At 40.7% G+C, this 15,775-nt stretch overlaps 1 protein-coding gene across 3 annotated transcripts in view; it reads left to right on the top strand.

Annotated features, from left to right (window-relative positions):
• The first annotated feature begins 2,293 nt into the window (after positions 1 to 2,293).
• The window catches only part of gpsm2 (G protein signaling modulator 2), a 70,191-nt gene continuing 56,709 nt past the window's right edge, over positions 2,294 to 15,775 (top strand). The window contains exons 1-2 of one of the 3 annotated variants that reach the window (XM_063063908.1): positions 2,294 to 2,346; positions 13,409 to 13,690. In XM_063063908.1, coding sequence (XP_062919978.1) covers positions 13,632 to 13,690 — 59 coding nt within the window. In that variant the 5' untranslated portion in view covers positions 2,294 to 2,346; positions 13,409 to 13,631. Of the gene's footprint in view, positions 2,347 to 9,791; positions 10,133 to 13,408; positions 13,691 to 15,775 lie in introns of those variants that run through there. The other 2 variants (XM_063063907.1, XM_063063909.1) reach the window with 2 other exon arrangements.

Below are 15,775 nucleotides of genomic sequence, written 5' to 3'. Positions count from 1 at the left end.
CGTGGCCAAGTGGTTAAGGAAGGTCACTAGTTCGAGCCTCAGCTGAGGCAGAATGTGTGTCCTTGAGCAAGGCAGTTAACCACACATTGCTCTGCGACGACACCGGTGCCAAGCTGTATGGGTCCTAATGCCCTTCCCTTGGACAACATCGGTGGCATGGAGAGGGGAGACTTGCAGCATAGGCAACTGCTGGTCTTCCATACAATGTTGCCCAGGCCTGCACCCTGGAAACCTTCCAAGGCGCAAATCCATGGTCTCATGAGACCAACGGATGCCTAAATAAAAATTACTAAATTAAACTTTCTACCAGTAAATGCATATTAAACCAACAGGAGCATAAAATAGATTAAAAGCAGCATACAAGTATGGAACCTTCTACATTTAAAATTCTATGTCAGCTGTTTGCAATCTTTTGAAAAATAAATAAGTAATGTGGTATTAAGCCATTCTAGACAATTAGTTATAGCTCAAGTTACTGAGTCTTCTAAATATTTTACTGTGATATCAAATGAAGACTTCTGTTACTTGCTTTCGGGATTCAACAGTGAGGGATCAGGTTCAGTCAGTAAGTTGTCTCCTTTGCTGCAGTAATCTGGTTGTAATACAAATGGCATTCTTTTGTTTATTATTGCAAACTCAGAAATTGCCGCTGGGTTAATCATAACGAACAGAAGAATGACTAGTGATGTCATTAAAACATACAAAACTCTTGCAGTAGGTATCAAAATAGATACATTCATAAAGGCTGGTGTTTCTGGAATCATGGATTACAATTCATTCAGGACAGACGACATTGGCATTTGAGCAGATCAAACAGCATCTGAGGGGGTATAAAACAGAATGAACGTTTCAAATGAAATGAGGAAAGACAAATTAGTTAAGTCAGAAAGTCATGTGGGAGCATATACTAGTCAAATGCAACATCAAAGTTCAAAGCAAATTTATTTTAAAAAGTATATACATGTCACCATACACTGCCCTGTGATTCATTTTCTTGTGGGCATTCAAAGTACAAAAAGACACAGTAGAATCAATGAAAAATTGCACATAAACAACGACAGAAAGACAACTGTGCAAAAGACAAAGACAAAAAAAAGAAAAAAACAAAATAATAAATATGCAACAAACATTGAGAACGTGAGTTGAAGGGGTCCTTGAAAGTGAGTCCATTAGTTGTGGAATCAGTTCAGTGCCGGGTTGGGGGACGTTATCCACTCTGATTCCAGAGTCTGATGGTTGAGGGGTAATAACAGCTCCTGAACCTGGTGGTGTGGGCTCCAAGGGCTCCTTCCTGATGCTTTATCTAATAGGTTGAGAATCATTCACTTGATCCGTTAATAGGGCCGGAGGAGAGAGGGGAAATGTAGGACCAAAACTATGAGAGGAGAGCAATCTGAGGCTGAGAATAGGAGAAGGCACATAACACAGTATGAAATGCAGGGCTGGAGGACTTGCCAACATATCTGGTTACTCCAGTGGACAATGAGAAACTGAGACAACATCACAATTGATTAACTTACAGCAGAGATGGCTAGTTGTGATACAGATTAAGGGAGCTCAATATCGTATCCAGAAGGCTGCAAAGTACATAGATGGACGATGAAGTGCTGTTCCTCTATTTTGGCCAACCTTATAAAAAGTGCAAGAGATCACAGGCAAGTCAGTGTTTGAATGAGATTAACAAATGAATTGACAGGCAATAAGGAGCTCCGAGTGGTCCTTGCAAACTGAATTACAGACGTAATCACCAAAGCAGCTGACTTTTAGTTTCTTTAGCATAGGGGAGCCGACGTGGTCAATACTGGACAGGAAGAAGTTCAATAATTTTTTTCCCTTCCTTTGGAAGAACTGTTTGCACGTCTGGATGATAGGAAGTGAAGTGGAAAAACACTTTCGAAGGCTTTGAAGAGTTAAAGAGCAACGTGCTCCATTACCTAATTTCAATTGGCTAAATGCAGTCCTTGTTCAGCATCTGCAGAATATCTCATGTTTTTTCCCCAAAAAGTCTGTCTTCGTCGTTCCTAAACGAGAGGTCGGCGCTTCTCCCTCCGCCCTCTCGGGGAGTGATCGCACACATCCGTTGCCAGTCACGGTGCTGCCAGCCGGCTGGTCCGGTGGGACTCGCTGTCCCAGCGCAGGAAGCGTGTTTCCGCCTTTCTGCGAGTTTACTCAATCTTTCAAAGTCCGCACCAACGGCGGTTGCATAAATTAGGCAAACGCGCGCTGCCATTGGATCAAATTTGAATCGGGCTCTGAGACGAAGGGCCGGGGCTCGTCACAGTTGTTATGGTGACGAGGAAGCTGCAGCTATGGCAGAAGAGAATGGTCAAGACTCCCGTGCATAAGGTTTGGATGTTCCAGCGCATATCGTGGAATTAATTGTCTCGCTGTCTTTAGTATAATTCAGGATATGGCGGTTTATTTGTTATTTCCTATTCCTAAGTGTTTTGTCCCAGTTTTTGTCTCTCCTTAACCTTGGGCACCTGCAGGTGAGACATCTCTACTTCACCAGCACCGGATCAAACCTGGAAAAGGAGTAGTAAACCGGGAAGGGCGATGTCTCTAGTTTTCCAACATATCTCCGTAAATTTGACCAATTATCTACTTTTCTCCACAAGCTAAGTTTGCTATCAATCTTATTTTGTTTGACTATATTTGTAGCACTTTATTTTAAAGTTATTTTGAAATTATGTATTTATTGCCGCATTTAGAATTGCGCGCCGCCAAGGAGGCTCGGATTCTGCAGATATTTTCTTTTTGCAAGCGTCAGAAGTTGTCACGATTTTCCCAAGTTACTGACGGTAATTTAAATGGGTATTCAGAAGTTTGGAAGCTGCCGTAGGGTTAGCCCTGGGTAGCTAACTGGACAGCTTATGTGTACCCCACACAAAATGCTGGAGGAATTGAACAGGCTCAGTAGACCCTTCGGCGAAGGTTCTTGCCCTGAAACCTCGACTATACTCCCCCCCCACCCCCCAGAGATGCTGCCTGGCCTGCTGAGTTCCTCCAGCATTTTGTGTGTGTTGCTTGGATTTCCTGCATCTGCAGATCTTCTCTTGTTTACTTATAGGTTATTTCCAACCATTTAACAGCGGAAAAAGTGCTTGAAGATCCTACTCAAAATTGGATGTAGATGATGAGAGACGGCTATAAGGCTGTACCACCCCACCGGCCTCCGGATCCAGCACATTATCCTCCGCAACTTCCGCCACCCTCAACAGGACCCCACCACTAAGCACATCTTTCCCTCTCCGCTTTCCGCAGGGATCGGTCCCTCCGCGACTCCCTAATCCACACGTCCCTCCCCACGGATCTCCCACCCGGCACTTATCCCTGTAAGCGCAAGTGCTACACCTGTCCCTACACCTCCTCTCTTGCCAACATTCAGGGTCCCAAACAGTCCTTCCAGGTGAAGCAACACTTCACTTGTGAGTCTGTTGGGGTCATCTATTGCATCCGGTGCTCCCGGTGCGGCCTCCTCTACATCGGTGAAACCCGACGCAGATTGGGGGACCGTTTCGTCGAGCACCTCCGCTCTGTCCGTCACAACAGACAGGATCTCCCAGTAGCCACCCACTTCAACTCTGCTTCCCACTCCCATTCAGATATGTCCATACGTGGCCTCCTCTACTGCCATGATGAGGCTAAACTCAGGTTGAAGGAGCAACACCTCATATACCATCTAGGTAGTCTCCAGCCCCTTGGTATGAACATAGAATTCTCCAACTTCCGGTAATTCCCTCCCCCTCCCTTCCTCTATCCCTATGTCACTCTGCCCCCTCTCCCAGCTGCCTATCACCTCCCTCATGGTTCCACCTCCTTCTACTACCCATTGTGTTTTCCCCTATTCTTTCTTCACCTTTCCTGCCTATCACCTCCCTGCCTCCCCTCCCCCACCCCTTTATCTTTCCCCTTACTGGATTTTCACCCGGAATCTACCAGCCTTCTCCTTCCCATCCTCCCCCCACCTTCTTTATAGGGCCTCTGCCCCTTCCCTCTTCAGTCCTGAGGAAGGGTTCCAGCCCGAAACATTGACTGATCATTTCTATGGATGCTGCCTGACCTGCTGAGTTCCTCCAGGTGTTGTGAGTGTGGCTACAAGGCAACTTTGTTAATTTGTATTGCAAATTTTGAATGATTTTAAGCGTATTGGCATTTTTAGATTTACTCCAGGGCATGTGGTTAAGTAGGCTTTCAGAATTATTATTTTCCTTTCTTTTAATGTACAGGGTTAGTCCACTTTTCCCCAATAAAGTCGCGAGAACACTGCTGTTCAGACCCGATCGAGATTTAAAATAAGTCCTTATTGAAGGCAACTATTCTCATACTAAACAGGAGTGAAAGAGCCAACCGTTCATCAGCATACTCTGGGCAATAATTGATCTTAAAGGCATACTCACATGCGTTGTTTTACATTTTTTTATTCAAGGCATTTGGCCTTCACAGGCTAAACCAGCATTTAATTGCCCTGAGTAGGCGATGGTGAGCTGCAGTCCATGAGGCATGAGTACACCCACAATTGTGTCAGGGAGGGCATTCCACAACTTTAACCGAGCGAAAGTGACGCTTGGGGGAATTTCCACCTAGTGGTGTTTTGTTTTTGCTGTGCCCTTGCAACCTGCTGGTAGACTTGAATTTGGACTCAGGTCGCTTCCTCAGGAATGTGGTGAGCTGCTGCAGTGCGTCCTGTAAATGGTACCCAGCTGCTGCTACTGTGCATCAGTGGTTGAGTGAGAGAATGGAAGGAGATAACAAACTTGTGCAAACCCTTGTACATTGATTACCCCATTCAGATAATTCTTAACTGAATTAAACTTAATGTATGTTTTAGAGATATGCATACAACATTATAAACTTCAGCAAATGCAACTTTACCTAGTTATTTTAATATTCTCTTCCACATTTAAAAAAAAATTTAGGATATTATTGAACATCTCTAAAGTATCCACTTCAGACATTAGTGATTTCAGTAACTCATCAGGCAGTTCTCATAGTAACTCATTGTTCCAGCAGCATAATTTTCTTCCTCTTTGAACATGCTTGGTGCAGTTCACAATTTACATAAATCTTAATACAAATATTTAATGTCTAGCAGCTACAATGAAAGTAACAACACAACATATTTGTTTCCCTTCTAAAAATATGAATTCAAAGGCGCTACTTTGGTGCCATGTAAGTCTTCCTACCTTTGTTTTCACGTGATCTTTCATCCTGACTTTCCTCTTTTTTTTCTAATTTGTGAGCAGTAGTTGTCTCTTTTACATTTCCGACTTTGCTGTGTATGTATCCATAGCTTTCCCATGGAAGGCATCTAACTTGAACTCTTGTCTTCCCTGGAACTGTCTGCCTCTTGCTGTTGTGGAACAACAGAGTACTGAGAGGACCCATGATCTACTGTCTGCCTGGGGCCTAATCATTCATTTCCCAGATTATGAACTAAATTGATGGGCCTTAATCTGCCTGTTGCTTATTTTATGGACCAAGGTTCTCAATCTAAAGTTCCCTAACAGACAATTTGATGGCTAACTTGAATAATGACAGTCATGATCCATCATTGGCCACTGACTGTTTATAGCAACCTCTTAGATCTAAGACTGTAGAGCATATCCTTTAGAACCATATACAAGGAACTAGATATTATGTCCTTAAGCAGCTGATAATATGGGAGATTTTTTAAAGGGTAAATATAGCATCAGTGTAAATTGGTGCTCAATGACCAGAGCAGACTTGGCCAAAGGGCCTGTTTCTGTTTTGTACGTTGCAATGATTCTATTTCCTCTTTAAACTTTGAGTTATTAGCTAAATTTGTTGTTGATATAAAGATAGGATAATAAACTGTGCAGGATACAAAGGGCTATCAAGTCAAGTGAACATGCAAAGATCTGGCAAATGGAAACAATTGTACCTTTTTTTTAATGAAAAACGAGAGTATGTAAATGCTGAGAGACTGCAGTGTTTGTCAGAGGTATTTAGGTGTCTTGCATTATCCTCAAAAGGCTAATATACATGTTTTGCTTGCAATTAGAAACAGTAATAGAAGATCATTGTTGCAAAGGGAAATTTGATATTAAATTATGAAGGTTTTGCTTTAGTTATTTAGGATACTCCTTGCATCATATCTGGAATACATTACTGTTTTCCTTAAGGTTGTTAATGAATTGAAATCATATAAGGTTTCCTAGACTCACTCAGACAGATTAACTTGTACAGAAAGGTTGGATAGACTAGGGTAGATAAATATTTGATAGGAAAGAGAATGAAAAGTTAGCATGGGTTGAGACCGCAATCAGGTAAACCTTTATCTTAAGTGGCAGAGCAGATGTGAGGGACTGGGTAGCCTGCTCCTGCTTCATTCACTCACCATGTGTCTCTTGTTTGGACTAATCTTTGTCATCAACCACTATCATACCCTGGCTTCAGAGTACAGACTTGTTTTTCCAAATTTTTTTCTATTCTTGGTCCATTTTTAAAAAATCAGACTTGCGGTTTCTATGAGCTATTCTACTTTTTCTTCCGACCAGTGTTGTTCCTCTTCTTTTCCACTTTCCAGCTTCATTTATGCTCTCCTTTAGTCATTTATCACTGACACTGGGAATTCATGGTAGCTGTTGACTGGACCAAAATTAGAGCTGTGGCACCCACTCAGAGTGATGCAAAATGGAAATGGAACCTTCAGTCCAATTGGTCTGCACCAGCCATCAAACACCCATTCCCAGTAATTCAACACTAAACCTATCTTATTCTCCTCACATTCCCACCAATTCCCTCCAGATCTTGCCAATCACCTGCACTTAAGATCAATTAATGCACCAATATGTCCCTCCATGGAATGAAAGAGAAGCCAAGTGTCTTGCAATGCAAACTGTATTACCATATTAGCTATGTCTTGTCACCTCTGTTGGTCCTTCATACCCACTTTCAAGGGTTGTATCTGTGTCAGAACATTTTCATATGCAACTACAGCTTTGTGTGCAATTCATTTTAAATCTAATATCCACTACATTGACAACAATGAACAAACCTTCTATTTGAATATCTTTAACTTTGTTTCAATACTAATGCTGCAATAACTTCTTGTTCAGATTCAATAAACACAATGCCCTGAGTTTCTAGGCTAACTTGAGAGCTAGGAATTGCAATACCTTAAAGGCTTTTTTGAAGATAATCCAGCATTAACTTGTGTGGAAGATTTTTAAACAAACAACACTCTGCAAACATTTTCTGCTTGACTTCCATACTGTATCTTCATTGCATTCTTTTTAGTAAGCAGCATAGCTTTCACCCTCTTCCTGTGCAGTTTATTATCTTTCAATGCTGCTTCCAACTGTGGTGACATTGTTTCCCTCCCTTTCCAGAGCATTGGTTTAATCTTTTGCCATGTTGTTCAAAGCTGTGATCTGTTCCTTATCTGACAATTCTTCATCTGATGACAGTTCAGCATCTCCGGAAAATCAGCTTTCTGCTTGTGAAATATCCAGGTTCACAAGATTGTGTGAATTAGTTAGCTTGAGCATTTTACAGCATGGATTTTTTTTCTTCAAAAATTACATTTCCTTTATACTTTCCACTCACTGTGTTGCTACTTTGTAATTTTTCAGTCCTGAAGTAGTTTCATTGTAGCAGGTTGCACTTCCTCTCTTCAGTTTATTGGAGTCCCATCTTGCAACTGACATAGACGATTTGGTGCCACCCAGGACTGCCTGATCAGTAGTCTGCTTGGGCAGGGCCGTCGACTCTCAAGTCTATGTGGCTTCTGCGTCTTGTTGCACCCCACGTTATGATTCTTTCAAAAGCCTACTCTCAATCTGAATGACTTCTTCCCATAATGCTACTCTCAATCTGAATGACTTCTTCCCATAATCTCTGACAATAATTACAATAAGCAACTGTAACCTACAATCCCTGGCAATCCATCTTGACTCATGACTCTGAAGGTGACTATAATTGTATACCTTTCCAACTTTGTAGGAATCCTGCACTGCCAGTTGGATTTTTCATGGAAATTAATGGGGTAGAGCAAACATCCACAGCTTTCAAAGCTCACAGGTTAACCTGGCAGTGAGCTCTTTGAAATGAATTGACTATCAAAAGTAACATTTTTATATGCACATATGAGTGTAGTTTTAGACTGCTGAAAATGTAATTTGGATCACATAGCATAAAATCACAACTCATTCTGGACTTTTGTAATGTATTATGTATTAATTGATATTTGCCTGATACAATAATAAGCATGTGCAAAATTTCTAAGCATTTCTCAGTTTTATTAATTAAACTCAAAGTGTGACCTGAATTGAAAGATTATTAAAGTTCAGTGATTTATTTTTAATTAAATGATGTTGCACAGAAATACTTTACTGCATCTCATTTAAGAATGTGCAGATCAGTACCTATTCCAATTAATGAACAATGAGTAACTTAATAAAAGACTCATTTAACCTTTTGTTTTGAATAATCTTCCAGACTGGAGCCCAGAAATATGAACGGAATGTTAACAATATTTACAATATTTGATAGAAAGTGAATCCATAAATTACAGTGGTTTCATATAGTAGTCATACAGGAATGATTAAATTGTAAACAGTATTATGTATATATTCAGACATAGAGTAACAGAATATTAAATGATTTGTAATATGTATTTTTTGCCTTTCTACTTAATGCCTAACACCACTGAGGGAAATATTTCTTTAGCCTAATTTAGCTGTACGAACGATGAGGGTTATATACACAGCAGATAGCCTTTCTTCCTAGTGAAAGTGCATAAAATCAGAAGATATGGCTTTAAGGCAGGAGTTAGTCCCCATCGTTTTTTATGCCATGTACCCCTGCTATTAACCAGGAACCCCAGGTCGGGCACCCCTGTTTTGAGGTAAGGTATGGTAGGTTTAGAGGAGATTTGAGAAAGATTTCTCTTCTCACAGGCTGATTATAATCTGCCTAAGAAGTGCCAGAGACTTGCAAATATAAGAACGATCTAGAAGAGCTATAGAATCAGCATAGAAGGCCACAGGCAAATTGCTGTAAAATTGGATCTGTTTAAATGGTTACTTGATGGTCAGCATTGAGATGGTAGGCTGAAGACTGTTTCTTTGCTGAATGGCTGTTGACTCTAGCATCTTGATAGCTAACTAGCCTTTAGCTCCTGCCTTTTGCCTTCCTTTATGAACAAGGGAATCATGCTGACTATTTTCCAGCCTTCTGATTTAGGAAGTTTAAAAAATAAATCAACCTAAGTGTTGACTATCTCTACGCTTCTGTCTTTAAAACCCTTGTGTGTAGACCACCATAAGAGGTAAAGTAATAGAGAAACTCTCAGGAGTCGGGTCTAAGTGATTTGTCAGTCTTTACCCGTGAGTACCCCTGCTACTTGAAATTAGCCCATCGTTATTTTAGGAATATTTTCAGTGTCTTAAAGTGAAGGACACCACACGGTAAAAATGTACTCTTACAAGGCAGCAGCCAGTGTTTCATTTTTAAATAGTACACGTGTGAAGCGTCCTGGAAGCTTTAACATAGGACCCTCAATGTCTGGTAGAGGCAAGTGTCCTTACACTGTGGTTAGAGTATTTCTGCGAGCTATAGGTACACCTACTGTCAGGAATATGCTAATTGGCGACATTCACAAGGGGAAATCTAAGTGGATTGACTATTTCACCTCAGATTGGATACGAATTTGACAGCCAAGTTTTCTCTTCTTCGGTATCCTCAATTCTTCCTTCAGCGTTACGCCCTTACATCATCATAGATTGGCGAGCCCAAACCCCGCCTTCCCCCCGGGTTCGATTCAAATTTGAACCAATGGTTCTTCATGTAAACTGCCGTTGACGTGAGTTTGGAAGGTTGTGCCATGACCAGAAAGAGTGTTCTCGGGCATTGAATTGATGAACTGCACTGTGAGTGTTCAACCACGAAGGTAGCGGTGGAAGTGGTAGTTTCTCTTACCCAGTGAAAGAGGTTGCAGTGAAGGCAGACCTGGCGTTGATACTAAACGTGCAACGTCCGGGTAAACTGGTCGCTTCGAGTTGTTTGAATTACAATGGTTCGTCACGGTCGGAGGCATCAAATAGCAGTAATCCCCAACAAAAGTCGAGCAGGATTCTGAAACTTTCAACTACGGACTGCTATGCTGGTTGGTATCAGATTAAAGTTTGTTTACTCAGTTCTGTCCATTATTTAGCATTGATTACATTATTCATGGTAAACTCTTGGCTTTCTGACTTTCACCACTGCGGCTATCGCTTTTTAAAAATCTCACTTTAAAAGTCTTCAATGTCACTGGTTCGAATTTGTACATTTTTTTTTGAATTTCTCTATTTGGATCTTACGTTTTATTTGTGAGTTTGTGTATAGTGGTGATTCAGTGGGCTCTAGCTGTGCCACTGTTCTAAGCACCCGTAGAGCTACAAACGGTAGATGACTCTTACCGGCCCTTGGAGGAAGTCTTTAATACAGTTAGTCCTTATGCCAGAATGATGGCACTGCTGCGTATACGTACTTGAAAGTAAGGCATGAACCAGATTAAAATCTGGGAACAGAACGGGAGCTGGCAGACGGAGTTTTAATCTGGAACAATCATTTGTATTTGTGTTAAACCCAAGACGGTTTAAGGAATTGATATTACGATTTCACCAGGGAGTTTCTTGGTCCCTTTTGACTCATTTTCACCAGGAATATACAATCCCTCTACAATTCTATACAAAAGGCATTTCACCACTTCTCTGAACCGTAATTCCAGCCAAACTTTGCCTTCCTTTAACAACAACTTTTAATTCCACTTAATGCATCCAAATTAAAAATGTAATATTTGGAATGTAATTATTATTTACTCTCCTGGCTGCTCCATTGTTTATCTTGTGCTGCCAGTCTCTACCCTGCTCTGTTATCCATGATCCATCTATTTGTTTCCCTGATCTTTATCTCCATCTCAGGAGATAGATTAGCAACCAGTACCCATTAGTCCTTCTGACGTTGGTTGCTATCTTGATCATACCACTACCTCTTCCTCCAGATTCTTGAATGGACTTCATACTGTTCTGCCTGTTTTTTTTAAGCTCTGTCATATTCGTTCTGTTCATGGCTCCAATGTGATGCGTTTCCCATAATTATGGTTCCCACCCCACCCCGTCTATTCAATTTCTTGAACTTCTGCTTTCACCTTTGTACTTGCCTCTTCCTTGACCATCATTCGAAATCCAGAAATGTGTAACCAGGAAGAAGCAGGCAATACACTTCCAATTTTGTCCTCTCAACATTGTCTTCCTGCAAAAGACGTAACCTACTAACCAATACTGGGGTGAAATTGGACTGTGGGAGGAAATCAGAGCACCCGGAGAAAATCCATGTGGTCACAGAGACAGCGCACAAGCTCCTTACAGGCGGCAGTGGGAATTGAACCTGTGTCACTAGTGCTGTGAAGCGTTGTGCTAACCACTATGCTCCTGTGCTGTCCCATTTAGAATATTGAATCCAACCCACTATTTGTAGTGCTTCTGTTGAGACAACTGTTTAGGAAACTTAAAAGCAACACTCACAACACGCTGGAGGAACTCAGCAGGTCGGGCAGCGTCTGTGGAAACTTACGGCGGCCCGAAACGTTGACTGATCGTTTCCACAGATGCTGCCTGACCTGCTAAGTTCCTCCAGCGTGTTGTGAGTGTTGCTTCGACCCCAGCATCTGCAGAGTATTTTGTGTTTAGGAAACTTGGTGGGAACGGAAAAGGTAAAAGAACTGGTGTTGCACCTCCTTTGGGTTATACGGCAAACTAAGTAGTTTGTGGGGATGGAAGAATGGACTAGGCCCACAGGAGTGCCAAACCTAAAGTATGCATGCCCAAGATGGCATGTGCAAAATTTTTTTGGCATACTACATGCAGTGCTGCCCATGATTCTGTAAATTCCACCATAAAAATACATAATGATTATCATTAATACCAAATGAAGCAATGAATGATTTTATACAATTTGAAGAATAATGAGATGTTTCCATAGGAAAAGTCTCACACTGGCTTGGTGTCAGCTAAATGATAACAAGAATACCTGACATTTGATGATGCACTTTGAACTCCTTGCAGACTGATGTACATATTAGTATTTAGATAGTAAACAGCTACAATACTATTTAGAAATGTTACTTTTTAATTTTTTTTAAAAGACAATGTTAATTTTTGAACAATCTAAAATGCTTCATTGATTTCAATCTCTCTGTTTCACTTTTATTAATAGAAAAACAATGAATGTATGTAAGAAAGAACAGGGCTCAACCTTTTTCCTTGTAGTCCATAATTACTGTTACTAGATCATTAATCAATGATGATGTCTGCTAAAAGTTACCATGGGATGCTAGACAATTATTTAGAAAGTTATCACCAATTTGGGCACATGCTCTCCAAAAGGTTTGCAACTCCTTGACTAGGAAGTTAAGAAGGGTCTCTCTGGTGGGCTGGAAGGGGAGGAGAGTGATCTGTAGTAACTCAGTTTTCCATGTTACCCATAGATTTGACTGAGCAACCTCCCCCTCCCAACTTGATATGATTTCCATTTGAGGGGTTATGTAACAGATTTCTCTATGCAGGATGTCTTTTGAACCACGACTAAGTACTCCTGACGTTGCAATGAATTTGGGCCTGTAATGCGAATTCCCTGCTTGCTTCTATTTTACTTGCATCCCACTTCTTTCCCATCACCATCACCATTTGCCTTTCACTTGAAATTCAAGGCCTCCTTTTACGAGGATGTTGCCTGGATTGGGGAGCATGCCTTATGAGAATAGGTTGAGTGAACTCGGCCTTTTCTCCTTGGAGCAATGGAAGATGAGAAGTGACCTGATAGAGGTGTATAAGATGATGAGAGGCATTGATCATGTGGATAGTCAGAGGCTTTTTCCCAGGGCTGAAATGGCTAACACGACGGGGCATAGTTTTAAGGTGCTTGGAAGTAGGTACAAGGGAGATGTCAGAGGTAAGTTTTTCACACAGTGGTGGGTGCGTGGAATGCACTGCCAGTGACCGTGGTAGAGGCGGATACAATAGGGTTTTTTAAGAGACTCTCAGATTACATGGAGCTTAGAAAAATGGAGTGCTTTGCGGTAGGGAAATTCTAGTTTCTAGAGTAGGTTACATGGTTGGCACAACATCATGGGCCAAAGGGCCTGTAATGTGCTATGTTTCTATGTATATCTATGACATGTGCACATTAGGAGATCTGTATTTGAGGGAGAAAATTCGGGAGCTGGAGCATAATGTTTCACTTGAATCTCTATTCAGTGCTATTTGTAATTTTGTGTTTTTCCAGCATGACATAAGCACTTCTGCAATTTTTCATTGTAATCACCATTGCCTTTTATTTAGTGGCAGTCACTAATAATGATATTTATTTACAAGACTGTGGGTTTTTGTTCTTTTTGCAGATTCCAGCCTGCTGAAGAATTAAAAGGTCCATTATTACACAAAATTGCGGCACCCTTTATGATCCAAATTAATTTTTTGCAGAGAAAACCATGATGCTGAGCTTTGTAGGTAGTCAACATCCTCATACTTGTGGAGCCTGTATTTTAATTGCTTAACTAAGTTTTAAGTATTCTGACTGAGCCTACTGTGGTTATGTGGAGAACCCCTACATTAAGCAGCTGAATGGATGCAAGTGATATTTTGGTTAGCCTGCGTGAATATCCCTATCACATCCGTTACAGGTAGGTTTAATTTCAATTTACTCCTTGAACTCTCAATATTATAGCAAAAAGAATATTTTTGTATTAAAGTTGATTTATTACTTTGCAATAATATTTGATTTAGCTGCATTTTTAAAGACACTTTAAATTGAATCTTTTTCTTGGAATATAAAGTGCTAATGTAACTAAGTCTATGATTTGTCTTTTCCCCTTCCTTGTTCTTGTATTTTGTTTCAATTATGCAGTTTTTACATTTTTATTTCCCTGAGATGTTAAAGTTCTAATAGTGGTTCCTTCAGAAGACAAACTATTGATTCCAAAGGAAATTACAGTGTCATATTAGCATTACAAGTGCAGAGATATAAATATTAGAAGAGAAGTAGAAAGATTAAAGAATAAGTTACCACGAACAGACTAACATGAGGGTGTCATCACTCCCTGGCTACAGATTGACTCATTACAGAGCCAATGGTAAGAATGACCTCGTATAGCACTCTTAGGAGCAGTGCAGTTGTCTTGGTCTATTAAAGTGCTCCTTTGTTCAGCCAAGGTGGCACGTAGAGGGTGAGAAACATTGTACAGAACTGCAACAATTTTCCGTAGTGTTCTTTGTTCTACCACAGTGTCTCCTATAACAGAGCCAGCCTTTCTAATCAGTTTATTGAGCATGTTGGCATCACCCATGTTGATGCCATTGCCCCAGCACACCACTGCATAGAAGATTGTGCTGGCGACAGTAGACTGGTAGAAAATGTGAAACCCTGACCTGCATACACCAAAGTACCTCAGTCTCCTCAGAAAGTAGAGACAACTCTGGTCCTTCTTGTATACTGCCTCTGTGTTGGTGCTACACTCAAGTTTGTCATCCAGGTGCACCCCCAGGTCGTGTAGTTCCTCATCACATCCACACCACCAGTAGTAACAGGGAGCAATGCAGGCTTAGTCTTTCTAAAGCCTATTACCATCTACTTTGTCTTACTATTGTTGAGCTGCAGATGATTCAGCTAGCACCATTTGTCAAAGTCCTCCACCAGGGCCCTGCATTCATCCTCCTGTCCTCCCTTTATACACCCAACAATTGCTGAGTCATCAGAGTGTTTCTGCAGATGACATGACTCACTTTTGTATCTAAAGTCTGAGGTGTACAGGGTAAGCAGGAAGGAATGAAGTATTAACTTTTTTAGGATTATGAAATTTTTGCCTAAATTGTTTTTCAAATGTCAGTTGTAAATTTTGGAGTACCTTTCCCCTTCAACTTCACTGTTTAGTTTCATGCTTGCTCTTGCCTTCCATTTTATGGTTTGTCAAATGCATTATATTTATTTTGTGCTATAAAATGTGAATTTTAGCAGCCCTTTTTGCATGTTAAGTTTTTGAAAAGACTTGTTATCTCTCCATACATCAAAAATGTAGCAGATACATAGCTACAGTGCCTATAAAAAGTATTCACAGCCCCTCCAGAAATTTTTGTGTATTATTTTACAATATTGAATCATACTGGATTTAATCTAGCTTTTTTGATACTGATCAAAAGAAAAAGACTCCTTTGTGTCTTTGTGAAAACAGATCTCTACAAATTGATGTAAGTTAATTACAAATGTAAAACACAAAATAATTCATTGCATAAGTATTCACTCCCTTTAATATCACACTCCAAATCATGCTGGTACAGCCAGTTGGTTTTACAAGTCACATAATTAGTTAAATGGAGATCTCCCTGTGTGCGGTCAGGTGTTTCAATTGATTGTAACAAAAATACACCTGTATCTGGAAGGCCCAATTGCTGGTGAGTCAGTATCCTGGCAAAAACTACACCATGAAGACAAAAGAACATTCCAAGCAATCTGAAAAGGTTATTGAAAAGCACAGGTTGGGAGATGGATACAAGAAAATTTCTGTCACTGTATATTCCTTGGGAGTACCGTCAAGCCAATTATCAAGAAACGGAAAGAATATGGCACAGCTGTAAATCTGCCTAGAGCAGGCCATCCTCAAAAACTGAATGACCATGCAAGAAAGGGACTAGTGAGGGAGACCACCAAGAGACTTATGACAACTCTGGAAGGATAACAAGCTTCAGTGGCTGAGATGGGAGAGACTACACGT

The sequence above is a fragment of the Mobula hypostoma genome, chromosome 12 (genome assembly GCF_963921235.1).
Source record: "Mobula hypostoma chromosome 12, sMobHyp1.1, whole genome shotgun sequence".
Taxonomy (NCBI): Eukaryota; Metazoa; Chordata; class Chondrichthyes; order Myliobatiformes; family Myliobatidae; genus Mobula; species Mobula hypostoma.
The sequence above is the reverse complement of the archived record's forward strand: the minus strand, read 5'-3'. Positions and strand labels throughout refer to the sequence as shown.